The sequence below is a fragment of the Terrapene carolina genome, unplaced genomic scaffold (genome assembly GCF_002925995.2).
Source record: "Terrapene carolina triunguis isolate 2854851 unplaced genomic scaffold, T_m_triunguis-2.0 Scaffold374, whole genome shotgun sequence".
Lineage (NCBI taxonomy): Eukaryota > Metazoa > Chordata > Testudines > Emydidae > Terrapene > Terrapene triunguis.
This window is the reverse complement of record NW_020664725.1, coordinates 13,020,824-13,040,568: the sequence shown is the minus strand read 5'-3', so window position 1 is coordinate 13,040,568 and position 19,745 is coordinate 13,020,824. Positions and strand designations below refer to the sequence as shown.

Sequence of the window (19,745 nt, the reverse complement as noted above, 5' to 3'; positions counted from 1 at the left end):
ACAATTGCCCTATGCAGCCGCCCTGTTTTATCAGATACACAATTATCACTCACTGTATTTAGTTTGGTGGGAGAGTGCCAAGACAAAGGAAAAATATGAGGCTGGTTAAAAAAACCAGAACAGAACTAGCATTTGTAAAACCATGATGCCATAAACAGACATAGCATAATTAATTTCCAAAGTAAATAAAAAATTTGCAGTTAAAAATCCATTTATTTGGATTAAACATTTATTACTTTGACTTTTAACCAAACAAAGTACAAAGAAATTTACAGCTGGATTGAAGATCTGCTCCATCAAGTTCATCCATAACTTTGGGCAGAGTATCCCGTGCCTCAATAGGAAGAACTAGAAATGTAATGAAAGCAGGAATGCATGTGGCTTAAATTCCAAAGCTGAATAGGCCTGTTAGCAGGATATCATTCTGAAGTGAAGAGACAAAGACTTTAATCTCCAAGTCAGTCACCTTAACCAAACTATTCAAGGGCTTTTACTGTTTCTTGATCCTCAATGTCAGAATCAGATATCTTTGCCCTGTTGGAAATAACAGAACCAGGTCAGCTGCAGTAAATAAATGGGTGATGCAGTTCCTGTACTTTAGTTTCAGGTTTTATGCTGACTGGTTGAGGCCACCGCCACATATTTTGCCTCTTTATCCAATTTTGCAGAGTAAACACTTCCAATGTTCAGTTTAATTCAAAATATTTTCAGCTTCAGATATTTTGCCAAGCTCTAGACCAGTGGTTCTCAATCAGCACACAGCTGCGGTCCATGTGACGTCCTCAGGGCCGTACAGGTAGTATATACATTGTGTGGATGCAGCCCATATAACACAGAGTTGCATATGTGGCCCACAATGGTAAATAGGTTGAGAACCACTGATCTAGACCACAGGGTCACTTGGGGGGGGGGGGGGGACACAGAGTTGTTACTTACTATGACCCTGGTCCTGCAATGACTAAACACAGAGGCTTCCCTTAACCCACAATGCATAGTCCCAATAAGACTATTCACTGCATAAAGTGAGGCATATACATGAATCTTTGCAGGACAGGGGCCTACAGGCAGTTATTTTAACTTTCAGAACCAAATGAAAAAACAGCTATTTGTTTGGACACTAAGGATGGAATTTCAGAAGTGCCTATGCATCTTTCGAAGCACAAGTCTGTTGAAAGTCAATGGAAGATGTGCTCCAAAATAAGTTAGGCTCTTTTGAGGATCCAACCCTTGGACTCTGGGTATGCAGTTACATTTTCAAATCCTGTAGAAAACAACACCAAGTTTGTTTGGTTTTTCATGCTGATACAGAAAACAAACTTTATGGGTAACTAATACCATCAAAACTCAAGACAATTCTCTGTTTAAACAATGTTAGCATATTTCTATCGGACCCTTGTGCACTGGGATGGCAGCACTATTAGAGGCTCTTAGAATAGCATAGATAAGTGATCATCAGTACAATGTGTTTTGCAATGCCTAAGCACATGGCAGACTGTTAAAGGCGTTCAGGAGTTTGTGTCCAACGCATGTTGGTTTAATATCTTTTTCTTGCACTTCTTTTGTATAATTATTAAGTCCCTAGAGCACCACATCTTTACATGGTGTTTTACAGAGATTTTAAAAGCACGGGGTCTCTACCCTGAAAATTTTACAATCTAGATATAACTCCAGGGTTATGAGCCTGAGTGACAGGGAGGACAGTGGAGTTCTCAGCGGTGATGAAGAAAGGGGTTCACAGGAAATGTGAGAAGTTCAGGTGTTGCCACATTTAGTTTAAGCAAGTGGGAGAGCGTCCAGAAAGAGGTGCCTGTGAGACAGGAAGAGAAGCAAGCCTAAACAGAGGGGGTCAGTGACCAACCTAGAGATGATGAGAACTGACTGCAGACTCCAATTCCAGTTCACTGTTCTGATATTTAAACCTCTCCATGCAAATGAACCTGAGAAATCCCTTCTCCCTTTGCAATCATGATTCCAGTGAGGTGTAGATGTGAAACAGCCGATGAATGGGGAAGGCTCATGAGCATAGTAGGCAGAACTTTCACAACAGCTGGACTAAGGCTATCTAGAGTCCAGCCTTAATATCTCATGCAAGAGAGAATAACTATGGGCCACACTACATTGAATTTGCTCTTTGACTTGGCTTTCCTTTGATAAGCTCTACAGATAAACACATGCACAAAATTGCTAAAGAAATAAGACCTGTCACACATATTTTGCACCAGCACAACTATATTGGTTAAGGGTGAGTGTTTTTTTTTTTTTTTAAACTGAAATAATTATAGACCAGTACACCCTTAAATGGATGCAGGAGAGGGGTGCCTTATATTGGTACAACTTCATCACCTTCCAGTATGGGAATAAGCTATACTGCTCTAAGCACCTTTATATTGGTACAACTACATCCACACGAGGAGGCTTGTACTGCTATAGTTAAAACAGTATAGTTAAGCAGTATAACTTATGTGTCAACAAGCTCTTATTTAAGCAAGTCTGTCTATATATATATTAAAAAAAGGGCAGTCCATGGAGAACTATTCAAACTATTTTCCCTACAAGCTAGAAGGAAGAGAGAGACTGATTTCTATTTTTAAATACTTGGAAGGCGAAAGGCTATATAAATACAGAAAGACCAGCATGGGAGCTGAGGAGGTCAGCATGGCGGCAAACAGAGCGGGAGAAAGGAGATTCACTAAAGGTAGAAAGATTCAGGAAAGGAGTGAATTCTGCCCAAAGAAGATGAGTAGGATTTAGACATTGCATAGCTCCCTGGAAATAGGAGATATTTTCCCAACTGTCCATCTGAGCGATCACTGAAAACAGGAATCATCTCAGCCAATAAAGACTATAAATGTTTTAAAAGATATTCGTGAAATCGATATGATCATTGATCATTTCTCAGTGACAAGCATTAGGAGACTTAAATTTACAACTATTCTAATGAAATAAAGAATCAATCATAGAATCATAGGACTGGAAGAGACCTCGAGAGGTCATCTAGTCCAGTCCCCTGTACTCATGGCAGGAAAAGTATTATCTAGACCATGGTATGCATCTAGACTATGATATGACTCTATAGCTTCCACTCTGGGTGACAAGCATCAGAGGGGTAGCCGTGTTAGCCTGGATCTGTAAAAAGCGACAAAGAGTCCTGTGGCACCTTATAGACTAACAGACGTACTGGAGCATAAGCTTTCGTGGGTGAATACCCACTTTGTTAGACGCATGGGTGAGTTTGCTTAAATAAATACACTCAGTAGCTTAATGTTCTCTTTGAAGGCAGAGTTAAAGCAAATGTTTTTTTGAAAGGTTTTATATGGTAATAAGCTGAATTAAACTTCAGTTTTCTCTGTGGGCCCTAATCAGCTGTCTGAGAAAAATGCTTTCATTTGAACGATCTAAAACTCATGAAAAGGGAGAAATTGCTGAATCAAGGATTGAGAGATACCAGGTCAGCTTTTCCAAAGATGAGATTTTTAAGATGGGTTTTAGAAATAAAGGACAACATTGTAGCAAATGCAGCTATTTTCTTTAACTGCTTGAGTGCTGCCTAACAAACAGGGATCAAAATGCATCTTGGAACTGCTGATGTGAGAACGTTCTACAGAAACACCAGCTTTTCAGAGTAACATTACATTTTCTGGCATCAGGAAAGGAGAATAGGCAACTGCTATTATGTATCATTTGTACTGTGATAGCGCCTAGGATCCCATCATACTAGGCACTATGCAAACTGAACAAAGAAGATTGTAAACTCCTTAGGGCAGGGACTATCAATGAGAATGCCCCCAAACCACAGAAAGAGAGCAGAAATATTATATGCCATGTGAGAATGTGAAATACCCACAGTTCCTCTTAGTAGTATACACTCTATAGATACAGGACTGCCTGGAGGAAATGGCAAGAGACTCCCATCTGCAGTTTAAGAGCACTGCACTTTGTACCTTTAGGCTGAGAGCTTTCCAGTGTTCACACACGGTGACCTCAGAATTCTCCCAATTGAATTCCTTTGGGCTTTTAGTGAAAGTGTTTTATCTACATCCGTAAGTGAGCCCTTATTTACTGATGCTGTGAAATTCCCTTGTAGAAAGGGATTCATGGGTGCAGCGTGTGTTGTACTACAAGAAGCAATGCTTTTACTGTTCACACACTCAAGGGTAGAGCTGAGCTAGCTGTGGACATGTATCAGAAAAAAAAACTGCATTTAAGATTGTATATGTTGGCCCTGTGGAGTGGATAGGGATTATTATTATTTCTCTATATACAGTGAAAACATATTAATGGACAGACAAAAAAGAAACAACCGCACAATGGTGTAAAAGGACCTGATATTTCATCTTTAATTTAGCAGCATCTTTTGTATACAAGGTCAGGTTTAAACTGCTTTTTTATCTAATTAAATGAGATTTCCTGTTACAAAGACAGATTTTTATGTTTTCCTGTTCCTGTCTGATAGTCCCCTCTTACCAAAACCTGCTGACAAAGATCCGTTGTGGGAGTTTTCTAACCTTTTTCAGTTGTTGGTTTCTGAAAGTAACAGTAATGTGACCTTAAATTTAAGCTTCTGCTCACATAGTAGATTAAATCTCCCACTCCCTATCTGATATTTGCTGGCTCCTGTTTGTTTATACAGATGCTCACTCACAATGGGAAAGAAGAGTACTGACATCACTCGGGAGATTCCATTCAAGGGCCAGAGAGAAAGCTGTTCAGCAGAATGAAAATCAGATCCTCAGCAATCTCTGTCATGATGTTGGTCACAACTTTCACCAAGTTTAGGAACCACACTATTGGATCAGTTCATTAATCCAGTATTCTATCCGCAGCAGAAATTCTCTTTAGGGCATTTTACCCCTCACCTTTGCAAAAGTCTTCAAATATTCTTAAAATTCTCCAGTTTTAAGGCTAGATCTTGAACTATCTGCATGGGCACACAGCCTTCAAGGCTTCAATGTGGCTCTGCAATGATGCAGGGATGCCCCCAGGAAGATCCATTTATAGGATCTAGCCCCTCATTTCCAGTCCCACAAACATTTGGGCACATGAGTAACTTTACTCAGGGTATCAGAGTAGCAGCCGTGTTAGTCTGTATCCGCAAAAAGAACAGGAGTACTTGTGGCACCTTAGAGACTAACAAATTTATTAGAGCATAAGCTTTCGTGGGCTACAGCCCACTTCTTTGAATGCATTACTCAGGGTATGTCTACACTACAGTTGCTACAGCAGCACAGCTGAGGCACTGCAGCTATGCCACCGTAGCATAGATGCCTCCTACGTCAATGAAAGGGGTTTTTCCATTGATGTAGGAAACCCACCTCTCTCAGAGGTGGTAGCTAGCTCAACAGAAGAATCCTTCCATTGAACTAGCCGCATCTATCTAAGTACGGTGCTCAGGGTATAACATTTTCCAAAGCTCCGAGTGAGCTTTACAAGTCAACCTAAGTTTTAGGTGTAGATCAGGCTTCAAAAAATAGTTGCATTTAAGTCAACGTGTAAGTGTTTGCAGAATCAGGGCCTTAAGAGTTAGATTTGGAAATAATTGTATCTTCATCAACCACCACATGAAACTGTGTGATCCACTACACTGTTGATCTGTCGGGAGGGCCTGAAACAAGCAAATTTTAAAATCTGCCAGAGTGTTTTGTTTTATGGCTGCCCCATTTTATTTGGACAAGAAGGAGCATATATATTCTCAAACCATCCATCCTACCTCCAAGACCCACATCCTACTGTCCATGCTCTCTGATCTCCCTCACTACCTGGTAAAGAAATCTAAACATTTTCTTGAAAATCATGTTTTTTCTTGGATTTCACCAACTTTTTTGTACCTGGAGCAAAATATTAACATTTTTCTTGAAATTCCACACCATTGCTCTAGTTTCAGAATTCAGCTTCCATCTCCTCCTCACCTCTATTACTAAATTGCTGGAGCATAAGAAGTAAAAGAAGATTTTTGAGCCAGTTGTGCTAAGTGACGTGTCCTGTCTTCATATAGGTATTTAAAACAAGGCTGGAGAAAGCACTAGCAATTATGAACTAGCTGAAAGAGGATTGATTTGGTCAATGTAAAAGGGCTTTTCTCTTCACTAGCCTCTGATTCTGGGTACACGTGTAAGGCAAATCTGATTATCTTTTTTTTAAAAACAGTAAAAATGATTGGAAAACATTATGGCCCAGAGAACATTTCTGTGGCAGAGGATCAACCCACAAAAATAGGGCTTTATAATGGGAACAGACTTTAATCAGGCAATATTGCTGGGACAGAGTGATAACTTTATAATAAGCATTTACATTACCTTACTTGATGTGTTTTGGTCTTTGATTTATGTAGACAAGAAATCTGTTCTTTCTAAGAAATAAAGAAATATTATTTAGAATTTGTTTTCATTCATTCTAAATTTAGATTGTATAATGCAGCCTTTCAGAATCAGCAATCACAGAAATACAATATCAACAGGCAGATCAGATGCTTTTGTAAATTACTGCCATAGGTAGTCTGAGTATTCTAGCATATATATTTTATTCATATAAAACAAAGCAAAAAGCAGTAGATGAAGAGATCCTCATTAATAGTCACCTTCTGATACATACTTGTAGCAATTCAGCTCTTATATGTATGAAATATCATTTTGATCAGTCCCTTGTACCAAGCTTAGTTTTAACGGACTGAATTTGGAAACTGTCTTGTAAAACAGATATGCATTATCCTGGATTTTAATGAACTTTGTGAAAAGGAAGTACTTACTTTGAACCACTTTACAATCCTGAAATAAATGAGAGAAGAAAAAGGACCCTTTTGGCTCTTAAGACCATTTTACTCCTAAGATGGAGATTTCATCTATTGAAGTCTTTTAGGATATCTTGCTTTTCAAGTCACTGTTTCATTACATTAAATCATGACATTTATCTGCCTAAAATCTGCAGTTTTGCTCTTCGCTGCTAGAATGTCACTGAATTTAACAATCAGGATGCATGGCTCTTCAGCAGAAGTAGTTTTGGTCTTATACGGCCTCTGAACTCATACATCTCTACTTGGCACCTCGTCAATCGCCTCTGTAGGAAGAGAATTCTTTAGTCATACAGAAAACCCTCTTGTTCCAGTTCCTTCTGTTTCTCCTAACTATCTGGCTAATCCACACAAAAGCATTCCAAATCAATAAATCTAGTTTATGCTACTTATAAGAAAAAAGCTAAAGGGATTACCCACCCTCAAAAAATTAGTTTATAAAAAGGATCCTAGCGTGATAACATATGCCAAAACTATAGTCAGTTTTATGGTTCTCGTATAAATCTCTGGTAATAGGGTGTTATAGTGGGAAAGCCAACAGATGATGAAAAATAAAGTTAATTAAAAATAAGACTGACAGTCTGTAAAGATTCATCTAGCTAAATTAATTGAGAAATGTAACTACTTCTGTGAAATGTGGTTGTATTAAAACGGACTGAAGTGTTGCTTCTGTTACTCATCCTTGTTTAAGTTGAACATTGTATTTTATCTTTGTTTTACATTTAATTTCAGTTCTAGTGTTAGTAGCCAAACAGCTATAACAAAATGCAGCTGCCAAGATCATCTTCCTTGCCCATTGACCTGACAATATCACCCCCTTCATAAATCCCTCCCCTGGATTCTGCCTCCCAAATCCAAGATCTTTTCCAGGCCTCTTAGGCCTAGCACTTATCCATCCTTGTCTCTTTTCCTATCACCTCCCTGTGAGCAATGCGAGCCTCAGCACTGTCTGCTTCTCTCACAAGCATCTCCATACCTTCTTCCCTACTGTCCCTAATGCACGAAACATCCCTCCTGAGCAAAGGCACATTTAAATCCGTCCTGAAGACCCTCTTCTACCATGATGCCTCAAAAAACAGGAACCTGGGCACCTGGATAGAAAAAATATAGTCTTACAAAAATTAACCCCAGCCCCAAGATCTGGCCAATTAACCCCTTGACCACTTATATAAGCTGTACCAATTTCCTTTTCCTCACTGTCTTTTGGATTATAAGGGGAAGTGGACATATTTTACTTCCTTTTCCCAAAGTTCGTTAACATTCATACTGAAGTGCATCCGTTTTCCAAGACTATTCTCAGACTAGATAACCTCTAATTATATCAGTATCCCCTCACCAGAGTATGTTGTTTCCTGGTACATGTTGTATTGTAAGAAGTTCCAAAGAAGGACTGCTCTTGAGATAGACATGTTAAAGATGAATATGAAAAATAAGCAGCCTTACTGTGATCCTCTCTTCTCTTTGTTTCCACAGTAAAGCAAGTATTTCATCCCTCCTCTTGGCCTGAGAGAAAACATATTTACCATTTTAAGTCCAGAGAAATTAATTTATACCCATCTACATCTTACAGCTTCACAATAAACATTTGATTTCTTAATGGAGCAGAAAGCTAGAATAAATATGTAACAAGTACATTAGGAGATACTTTGTCAATTAAGCAGTTATTTCACAGTATTTTTCCATGATCCAGAAAGTCTGATCTTAAAATACTGAGTTTTCTGTTCCTAGAATGATGTAGGGATATCTGAAGAAGGCCATCTGTGTCTTGATCCAGGATGAACCACTCCAAGTGGTGAAGTAAACACATTTACAAACAAAAGTTAGCAAACAATACTCCCCGTGTCTCTTCAAGACAGCAAAATAAGGATTATTTCGGTCTCCCATCCAAAATAACCCATATCAAACTTGTTTAGCTTGAAAGATGTGAAAAGATCACATCCAAGGCAGAAGACATCTTTTATTGTCACAATACTTCTTTGGTGCAAGCAATTCTCTCCCACTCCATGGAAATGTTTTAAAAAGTCAAAGGGTGAAATCCTGGCTCCACTGATGTCAAGGTAAATCTCCCAGTGATTTCCATGGGCCCATGATTTCATCCAGAATAGTGAAACATGCAATACTTTTTGCTTATTTTGCATTAACAGTCTTGGTTCTTCAGAACTGTAAAAAGATAAGTTCATGTCCCAGAACTTGTTAAAACCATTCTTTCTCTAAAATACCAGCTGCAGAAATAGAACGATTTCATGATGAACAGTGCAACAATTTCTACTCAGACCAGTTTAATACTTGGGTTTCCAGGCACCCACATAAATCAAAATACTTCTAACATGCAGTAATCAAATGCTATTGGACTTTTGCTTGCTGGAAATGAAGAACAGACTTTCAAGCTACAGAGGTGGCGGGGGGGAGGGGAGGGAGAGGAAGAGAGAGAAGAGTAGGAATTGTTTAAGCTGGGTAAAAGGCATCTTAAACACTGCTGAAACATTCCTAGCAATTTGTTATGAAACAGACATTCCAATAAGTATTCTGGGAAATCTCCAACACCAATGCCAGAGAAGAACAAATTACAGAATGTGACTAACACCAAAGAGTTCTCACTTCATAACTCCTTTTGGGTTAAAACCTAATGTGTACAAAACTAAGGAAGTAAAATCTGATTTGAAAACCTCTTTATTCAGTGCCCACGTCATTCCCCGTTTCTTTCAATACCAGAGCTGAGACTCACAGGGAATTGTAAGTATCTGAATATTAAACAGACCAACATTTCCTGTACTGTGTCTAATCACTAGTAAAAGCACAATGAATCAGAAATCTGCTCTCTGTTACCCAAGCAGCTAATGCGAGACAGAGCAAGGGATTTTTCAGGAAAAAAAACGAAGTAGAAGATCTAGCTATTGGAGCAGGGTAAGGAGAAAGAGGAATAAGCAGCACTGGAAATGTTTAACCAGCAAAACCAAGATGCTCAATACTGATTTAGGGTTTAAACACAAGAATATGTTAGCACCTATCACAGGGAAGTAAAAGGAGACAAGGGATTCCTGCCAAGAGAGGGAAGAGGATGCTCAACATTCCTTAAAGAATCATTTAGGGTACATCTTCACTGCAAAGGTAACCCAGGGGCCGATCACCCAGGCATGAGCAGCCACACTGCAAAGCCCTACCCAAGTTACTGGTGCTGTGCTCCCCTGTGCCTATCACTATGACTTCTGGGGGGGCGTATCTATGGCTCTTTTGCTGCAGTGAGCCGAGCCACTCGGATTTTTCCCAGTTAGATGTGGTAGAACTTGTCTGTCCTTCTGGGCACACGGGGGAAATTGTGGGAAAGCACTGAAGGACTATCAGCACAAGAGTGCTTTAGTCTGCGTCCCCACTGCCAAGTCGGTGGGTTACCAGCCCAAGTGAGAGTAGCATCTGGGTTTTAATCCACAGCCCCACCCGGGCCAACTAGCTTGGGTTTAAAAGCACCTCTAAACTTGGGCAAAAGGGTTGTTTTCTATGGCCAGTAGGGGTTAGGGAGCAACACCCAAGTAAAAGCCAGGGGTAACTGCAATGAAAACAGAGCAATAGCCTCTGCCAGTATATTAATACCCAGCTACCGAAAGAAAACTCCTGAAGCCAGCTCGGATTCTTTTGTCTGACCACAATTTCCTCTGCAGAATTTGAGCTTTCTGCTTATGTAATTTTCAGCCCTTAAAAAGAGTCACTTGTTCAACAAATCACTTCAAATTTTAACCAACTTTAAACCTAGCCAAAAATGTTACCATTGATTTATACAACAGTTCTTTTTAAAAATACAGCAGGTAGGAAGAGATCCAAGACTAGAACTAGTCCATTTTGGGGTATGGATGCCCCAATATAACACCTAGACATTATTCTGGAGTCTGAACTTACATTTTACTATTTATTTTCCTTTACTAGAAAGGAAAGCAAAATATGTGAGGCTGTAAAAAAGAGGGACAAATCTATACCTCAGCATACAAAAAAGGGATTGTATTGATATACATCAGCCAGGGAAGGTGAAAGAAAACCCCAGCTGCTAGTTGAGTTCAATTCGCTTTCTCCAGGGGTGGCTTTATGAACACACAGAATATTAAAAACAAGAGTAAACCAACTCTGTTGAAGTCTGGCAGTCAAACCTGAACATGCTGGGAGAAGGCACAACGGCCCAGTGTGTACAGGTTACACGGAGAGCTCAGTTCTGAGTTATCACATGGAAGATGGGGGGGGGGGGAAAGAGATAAAAGAAAAGAAGGTGAGTGGTGGCTGCCCCAGCCTTTACAGAAAACTGGGGAAAGGGCAAACCCTTTCCCCCAGGTTGCTGCAGCTTCTCCTTTGCTTTAGTAATCCAGATGATCCACGTGATAACTAGGGAACCTTGGCTCTCCTTGTAATCCCATTATGTGCTGGGCCTCTGTACCTTGTCACAACCAGGCCTAGGTTTGACTACCAAACCAATCAATAATGCCACCTGGAAGGAGGGCAGCATCCCGACACTTCATTAACTCCACCTTGTGAAAGTCTCTTCCAGTCCCTCAAGTGACCTTCAATGTGTTAACTAGCCATGCTGCTCTGTACTCTAGGTGAATAAATTACTGATGTGATCTACAGCACTATCAAAGTATGCAATGGTAATATGCAGACCTTCAGCACTAACTCAGAGATGAGGTGGAAGACAGCAGTCTGAGACCAATATTGAAGGAGAGGAAGTGACCAAAAAGTGACTAAAAAGCATTGCATATCAATATGTCTGAATATATTCAGACAGGCTAGGTTACCTGATGTTAGGCACACTTAGATTGACTCCCTTGGACCTGCAGTGCTTGTAATTTCTTAGGTAATTGGGTAATAATCTACAAACACTGTAGGAATAAATGAATTACATACTAGTCCAGTGCAAGGAATAAATTTAAAAAAAAAAAAAAAAAAAAAGATACCAGCTATGTTTCTGTACACATTACTCCAGTTTCATTAAAATTAACTGGCTAATTAAAACAACCTTTCTCAATGAATGCATTTCACTGTGAGTTTGTGAAATTACAGTGTAATAGTTATATCTTGACTTGATGCTTTTTTGAAAATTCTTACATTATACCTTACTTAGGGGAAAATTATCTTCTCAGATCTGCATAGCAGATCTCACCTTCTATATTTTATTCTTCCAATGGGACGCCTCCCCACACAGAAAGAACATTACATCCAACTCAAGAGCTACCAGGTGGATTTAATAGAAAAATTTACCTCTGTCTAATAATTTAAATGGTAGTCTTATTCTGTTCAATGCATTAACTATCATATCCCTGGATTTACTGGAGGCTTGTACTCTGTCTTGCGGTTGTATAATTTGCTCATTAACATTTCTCAACTGCACCTACAACTGTAGGATGTGCAAAGCTGCACAACCTTGATTTAATCTAGTTGCAGAATTTTTAGAAAATCAACTGAATATTCACTGAAAAGGACTCCTGCCCTGTTAATCCAATTTCCAAAAGGTAAGCCTAACGCATGCTAATAGATTAAATGCATTACAGAGTTATTAACTGGAAAGAGGAGGATTGCTGAGTTGCAAGGAAGAGCTGCAGACCTCAGCACCTTTACACACCTACTGCTGATTGCTTAAATCTGGCCTGCTTCCCAGGCCTAACGTATAAGCTTTTCCAAAAAACCCACCCCAAACATTTTACTAAAATAAGGAAAATATACTGTAATTACAGAGTAAGGCTAGCAACCTTATCATAATATTGAATGTTATTTGCTTTTGAGCTAGATTCTGATTAATTGGATCCATAGTGAACATATGCAGTAGTAATTTACCATCTGTATTGTTGGTAAATGCAAACAAAAGTTTACTTCTATTGAATACTTCAGTATCTAGAAAGCAAAAGTACAACGGGGTGTCAGTCATTATATGCTAATTGTGTATGCGTGTGAGAGAGAGAGAGAGAAGCGTGACAGGTGTCTGGATACTTTTCAAGTACAGTAGGTGAGCTAACAAGACTGAATTGTGTAAATCCTAGTGTCTTCCTAAATTCAGAAAAGGTTATTTGAACTGATTAAAAAAATTGAAGATTTTAAGCATCATAATTATTTGTATTCCATTTAGGACCTAAAGGGCCTGAATGCAAACAGGGCCCCATTGTGCTGGGTGCTGTACAAACACACAATAAAAAACAGTCCATGCTCCAAGGAGCTCACAATCAGCCAAACAAGCTTTTTTCTAAATATATGATCTTTTAAACAACAATAAATTCTATTATTGAACAGTCTCATGGATGAAGTGTTTTTTTAAATTTAAAAAAAAAAAAGCTACAAAACTTATATCCAATTCTTCAAAATGTTACTTTTGTCATTTAAAACAATCACCAAATAGACTTTGTTTGTCATGAAATTAGTCCAGAATACGAAATAAAAAATTGAAATGCACATTAGCTTCTTTCCTTTATTAAGGAGTTTTAACCATACACATGTACGTCAGCACATGAACAGCACACAGCATGTCTCAAAACCTCCTACCTGATGGGACAATACAATCAAAGGAGCCATTATGGTCTGAGAGTCAAAATTCATCAAACAAAGAGGGGTCTGCATTAGAGCTGTGCAAATGTTTCCTGGCAATTCCAAAGCGTGTGTGTGTGTGATGGGGGGGAGGGAAAGGGGAAAATCAGATCCATCCAAAAATTAATATTTCTGAAATTGTTAGCAAACTTAAGAGTCAAAAACCTTGGTTTTGGATTGAATGAAACATTTGGTTTAGATTTTGACCTCATTTTTAAGTTTTCCATTTTTAAAATTAAATGGAAGGAAATTTCAAAACAAAAAGTTGTTTGGAAGAATAGAACAAAATCAAGACAGATGTGACTTTTTTCTAATTTTTTTTTTTTAAAAGCTGAAAAACAAACAAGCCATCTGGCAAATTCAACACAAATTCGCAAAAATGTTTCAGATAACCTGAATCTGCACTTTTTTTTTTTTTTTTTGGCCAATAAAAGTTTTGGTTCAAAAATTTCAATAGTGAATGCAGTCTGTAGATGCACATTGCATGAGAAACCATTACAGTCTTTCATATTTATTCTTGCAGTTCTGAGAGAGTGATTAATGGCCCCAACCCTGCAAACAAATATGTGAGTAACTTTGGTCAAATGAACAAAATTTTCTTTAAAAAAATACAAGCGGAATGTTAAAGCAAACTTATAACAGTTTTCATAAATTATATTAATAAATGTATAAATGCACTCCAACTTTGCAATTTATGCTTTTTTCTTAAGTCAACTTCAGCCACAAGGATTTAAATGTTTGATGTTAATATTACAAAAAACTCAGTAAGTCCTTATTGAAATTATGGTTTTGCTGTAGCAAGATAATTAGCTGCTTTTTCAATCAGATAAACAGCAACTCACACTTTCTGCTGTTTAGAGTTCCTTCATTATTTTCAATTTTATGTTTTTAATAAAAGTACTAGCTGTCCTCCAGATTTAAAATGCAATTTCATTATCCCAATTCCTTCGTTAAAGGGATAACCTGATAAAAAGCCTTCGAAAGAGGCACTACTAAAAAGCAGATTTGTTTTATGGCTCCAAATGGACCTCAAACCATATCTATCTAATGTAACTGTGCAACACTATGTCCCAACATATACAGGAAGAGAAACTGCTCTTCAGGATGCCATGGGGTTTCTTTCATACAATCATAGGACTGGAAGGGACCTTGAGAGGTCTTCTAGTCCAGTCCCCTGCACTCAATGCAGGACCATTATCTAGACTATTCCTGACATGTGTCTGTCCAACCTGCTCTTAAAAATCTCCAATGACTGAGATTCCATAACCTCCTTAGGCAACTTATTCCAATGCTTAACTAACCTGACAGGAAGTTTTTCCTAATGTCAACCTAAACCACCCTTGATGCAATTTAAGCCCATTGCCTCTTGTCCTATCCTTAGAGGTTAATGAGAACAATTTTTTCCTCCCTCCTCCTTCTAACAACCCTTTCTGTACTTGAAAACTGTTATCACGTACCCCCTCAGTCTTCTCTTCTCCAGACTAAACAAACCCCATTTTTTAAATCTTCTCTCATAGCTCATGTTTTCTAGACCTTTAATCATTTTTTGTTGCTCTTCTCTGGACTTTCTCCAGTTGGCCCACATCTTTCCTGAAATGTGGCACCCAGAACTGGACACAATACTCTAGTTGGGCCTAATCAGCGCAGAGTAGAGCAGAAAAGTTACTTCTAGTGTCTTGCTTACAACACTCCTGCTAATATATCCCAGAACTAGGTTTGCGCCACTGCTGCTGCTGCTTCTTCTTCCTCTTCTTCAGTTTTACACTGTTGACTCATTTAGCTTGTGATCCACTATGACCCCCCACCCCCGATCCTTTTCCGCAGTACTCCATCCTCATGCACACATGAAATTAGTTTGGTTGGGATGAACACAATTGCTTCACCTATCTTTCACCTCAAGCTTTTATCAGAGCAGAGGTGATAAGTCCTACATTGTCACTAAAAGTGTCTTTGTGTTTTCCCTCTGGTCTAGAAGTTAACTGTAGGCTGATGTGATGCTAGCTAGTAACTGGAGTGCTACGACCACTGCCTGGGGATTTAACACAGATCCCCACTGGCCCTAGTGATGAGCGTGCCTTACTTAGCCTATCGGAACTAACTGAAGAACAACCATTTTGGGAAATCATCAGAACATTCCACTGCAGTTTATTACCCAAGTTGCTTAAAGCTGTTTCTCCAACAAGAGTCTTCTTGTAGATACAAGACACTAAGGGCAAGGCTACACTGTACTGCAGGTCAGGCTAGGTCTACACTACCCGCCTGAATCGGCAGGTAGAAATCGACCTCTCGGGGATCGATTTATCGCGTCCCGTCAGGACGTGACAATCGATCCCCGAATCGACGCTTTTACTCCACCAGCGAAGGTGGGAGTAAGAGTCGTCGATGGGAAGCTGCGGAGGTCGATTTTGCCGCCGTCCTCACAGCGGGGTAAGTCGGCTGCGATACGTCGAATTCAGCTACGCTATTCGCGTAGCTGAATTTGCGTATCTTAAATCGACCCCCCCCCGTAGTGAAGACATAGCCTCAGACTTAGGGGGAGCAAACAGCAGTGCACACCAAAGCACTGTGCTGTAACTCCCTCGTGTGGATGCTGAAGGCACAGACTTAAAGGTCCTGAGTTTGCACTAACGTAGTCCTGCCATTAGTGCGAACTTGGGACTTTTATATTCACACCTGCAGCATCCACATGAGGGAGTTGCAGCACAGCACACTGGTGTGCATTGCTATTTACACACACCCAGTGTGAACTGCAGGACAGCGTAGACATGCCTTAAGGCTCTGAACATGCAAACACCTCTGCACTTGCTCTACTTTAAGACCACTGCCTATGACACTGACCAATATTGTCTCATGGTTTCCTTGAACTCTCCCATCTGTTTGACTGTAGCCACCCATTTTCTCATCTTATACTCAGATTAGAGAGACAAGGTGGGTGAGGACCAGCTTGGCAGCTTCTGTTGACTAAAGAGACAAGCTTTTGAGCTACACAGAGCTCTTCTTCAGGTTGGGGAAAGGTACTCAGAGACTCTCAGCTTATTTGGCTCATAATTGTTTTCAGGTTTGTAAATTGGCCCTATTAAAGCAGTGAGTGTGTGTGTGTAGATATATAAAAATAAATAACCAGCCTAGACTTTATTCTGCTTGCACATTATGTATTATGCACAATCATGTATTTCAACATACATATATAAAATTTTAAAAATTTGCAATAGGCACACCCCAGAATCTTTTATTCAGTAGATCTTACCTTCTGAAGATATTTTTCTTTTTCTTCAGCTTTCTGAGCTTTGTGAGCTTCCAAGATTATCTGTTCACTCTCTAAATAAAATAAACAAGTCAAAGGCTACATAGAAAATTAGTGCTAGACAAGCTTTTGAATAATGATTCAGAATAGCTAGCACTAAGACCTATATAAATGGCACATGATATGGAAATCTGAGACTTGACTTGTTCTCAGTCATGGTTACAGCATCATTACGGAAATGCAGTATGGCCAGTAACAATAGAAATGACAGGCATCATTGCAGAACTGTGAACTAATTCACAGGCCTGGTTAAGTTTCCTTTGGTTTCACGTTTTGGAAACGGAATTGGAGCAGGCCCCTATTCAGACAGGTACTTAAGCATGTGCCTAACCTGAAATCAATGGGAGTACTCAACTACCCAGTTGAAATGGGGCTTATGGCCACCATCCTGAAACAAGCATAGGCTTACCTCTAAGCACACAAGTAGCCCCATTGCTTTCACCACAATTACTCATAAAATTGTGAAGGTGTTCACAGGACCAGGCTATAATGTCTGGCTACCAGGCTCTTTGTAAGACTTCTGGGATAGATATCTGACCCCCATTACCTGAGTACCTCATGGTCCTTAACATAGTATCCTCACAACACCCTTGTGAGGTAGGGCAGTGTTATTATCCCCAGGTTACAGATGGGAAACTAAGGCACAGTGAGATAAAGGGACTTGCCCAAGGTCACACAAGATGTCTGTGGCAGAGTAGGAAACTGAACCCAGGTCTCTGGAGTCCTAGGATAGCACTCTAACCACAGGACCATCTTATTCTTGCCATTAATTGGGGGAGAGGGCAGTGTCCTGTGACTCAGCCCTTATAAAGACACTTCCTGGCTAAATTCCCACCCCCACAAAAACCCCAAAAGCCACACACACACACAACTCCACCCCCCAATGTGTCAAGGGTTTAGCAACACGAGAGCACTTGTTATTTTATACTCACTGTTATTGCCTGGTGGAATCTGGAAAGCAATATTTCTCTCTAAAAAACCAAAAACCACATAAAGAAGAAATAAAATATCACTTTAGCCTTGTTGACACACAGCATGACACGGTTTAAGTATAGGGGTGATGTTGAACAAGTTTAGTTAAAGCAGTGGAAAAGGCCATGCAGACAATGATTTCAGTTCAGTTTAGCTCAAGGCAATCAGGAACATGTTTATCTAAACCAAAATACACCCATCTTAAACCAAAACACAAATGTCCACACTGGAATTTGCATCTGTCCATAAGCAACTTTTCAAAAACACCCCAAAACATGACTTAGTGTTTCAAACTTCTCCAGTAACCAAAGCAGGGTCCTGATCCTGCAAACACCTACACCCATGCTTAACCTTAATCATGCAAGTATTGACTTGAATGGGGCTGCTCATCTGTATACAATTAAACACTAGTTTAAACCTTGGCTGAGCCCAGCACCTTGATTCTCCAGTGACTGTGAAGCAAAAGCGTATCACACACACCCCATACATGCAGGCTGAGAGAGGGGATTTGGGTTCTTGGGGTACACCTGCAAAGGAGGGTTTTTTAATAGGGTCATCCCACTGATAAAGGTAGGGCACATGGGGGGTGGGAGGGCATAACTAAATTACAGCTGTCTTTTGGAGCAGAGGCTGGGGGCTCTCAAGGCAGCCCTGAGGAGACAGGAAATAAACAGTCATAACCTGGAGTCACCCCCCACTACTGGGGAGGAATGGGGGTCACCCCTACATGATAGGGGGCAAGGGGAAAGACATGAGGATCACACACACACACCAATTCTGGGCGAGAAGAGGGGAATGCGGGGGAGTGGTGTCTCCCCCCCCAGTGCTGGAAGGAGAAAGGAAGAATGCAGTGGAGTGGTGTTTCCCCCCCAACGCTGGGAGGAGAAGGGGGAGTGCAGGGGGGTGATGTGTCTCCCCCCCCCCGTGCTGGGAGAAGGGGGAATGCGGGGTGTGTGTGTCTCCCCCCCCCGTGCTAGGGGGAGTGCGATGGGGGATGTCTCCCCCCCCAGGTCTGGGGGGAGAAGGGGGAATGCGGGGGGTCTCTCACGGGTCTCTCGAGGCCGCGGCCCCGCGGGGCCCAGGCGGGACTCCAGCGGGGGCTGCAGGGTCACCGAGTTCCAGAAGGCTTTGGCAAAGGCCACGTCGCGCTCGGCGGAGCCGGCGAAGACCAGCAGTCCGGCCGGCGTGAGGGAGGCCGCGGAGCCCCGCGCCGTCTCCATGGATCCCGGGAGCCGCCGCCGCGGCCTGGCCCGAGGGGGTGGGGTCGGTGTTTGCGCGCTCGGCCCAGCCCCCGCGGGGAACTCGGCTTACAGCCCGGCCGTGCGGGGATGAAGCAGGCTGGGTCGCTGCCCCCACCTCACAGTTACTTGCCCAGCCCAAGGCCAACATCCATGGACCGTTTAACGAGTTTCCAGGCAGCGTGTGCACTGATCCGTCTCGTTGCCAGGTAACTAGCCCCCGCCTGCTCCTGCACCTCCCCTTTTGGAAATTAAACGCCCCTGGGGGCTTTGGAGTGACCCCTGCCCTGGCAAAGACGTTACATTTAATTTTATTGTGGTGGCTATTGCCAAACAATTCAGCCCCATTCATCTCTTGGACCAGAACACGAGCAACGCTTAGGACTAACTCGGGAAATCTGGGTGAGCCAGGCTAGGCCCGCAGCCCTGAATGTTCGGGTCCAGGCGGCTGAGGGGCAGGAATTCGGGCAGTGCAGTTTCCTACATTAGTTTACATTAAAGTGGTGATGTCAGAGACATTTCTAGTCTAAAAACATGGGGCCCGTGGTACCCTGCACCTCGTGTTCTCATTTGCACCGACGCACCGTGAGAGCAAAAGGCTTCCAAGGTAGCCAGGCAGCATTTCGCACCCACCTGTCCCTGCTGCACGTGGGTACCCTATAGGCAGGCCACTGGTGAATTGGGGCCTGGTTTTCATCTAGTTTTTAAATAATTGATTTTTAAGGGCTGGGCCTAGTGCATCTGTGCATTAATCCAGCACAGATTTGCCCACCTCCCCCAGTGCAGTACTTGACCCAGAACCCTGTTTATTCTTCTAGGGAGTGCTGCCCTGGGTTTTGTAGCCAGTTGGTGATATTATTGCACCCCATAGCATATCTGGCACGGACAGTATCCA

General features: G+C 41.2%; 1 protein-coding gene across 1 annotated transcript; it reads right to left on the bottom strand.

Moving 5' to 3' along the window:
* Nucleotides 1-281: 281 nt before the first annotated feature.
* Nucleotides 282-18,832, bottom strand: CUNH11orf88 (chromosome unknown C11orf88 homolog). Its single transcript, XM_024207192.2, has 6 exons — nucleotides 18,661-18,832; nucleotides 17,573-17,611; nucleotides 16,584-16,654; nucleotides 8,228-8,287; nucleotides 6,294-6,346; nucleotides 282-534 (listed from the first exon to the last, which is right to left on the bottom strand). The coding sequence occupies exons 1-6, from the start codon at nucleotides 18,830-18,832 to the stop codon at nucleotides 477-479; spliced, it is 453 nt and encodes a 150-aa protein (XP_024062960.2). The 3' UTR covers nucleotides 282-476.
* Nucleotides 18,833-19,745: the final 913 nt, after the last annotated feature.

Excerpts from the sequence above, each read along its gene's own strand:
- CUNH11orf88 (XM_024207192.2), bottom strand. The coding sequence starts at position 18,832 with ATGGAGACGGCGCGGGGCTCCGCGGCCTCCCTCACGCCGGCCGGACTG. Across the intron at positions 17,612-18,660 it reads GCCGCGGCCTCGAGAGACCC|AGAGAAATATTGCTTTCCAG; the intron begins GTGAGAGACCCC and ends TTGGTTTTTTAG. Across the intron at positions 535-6,293 it reads ACCAAAACACATCAAGTAAG|GGCAAAGATATCTGATTCTG; the intron begins GTAATGTAAATG and ends TATTTCCAACAG.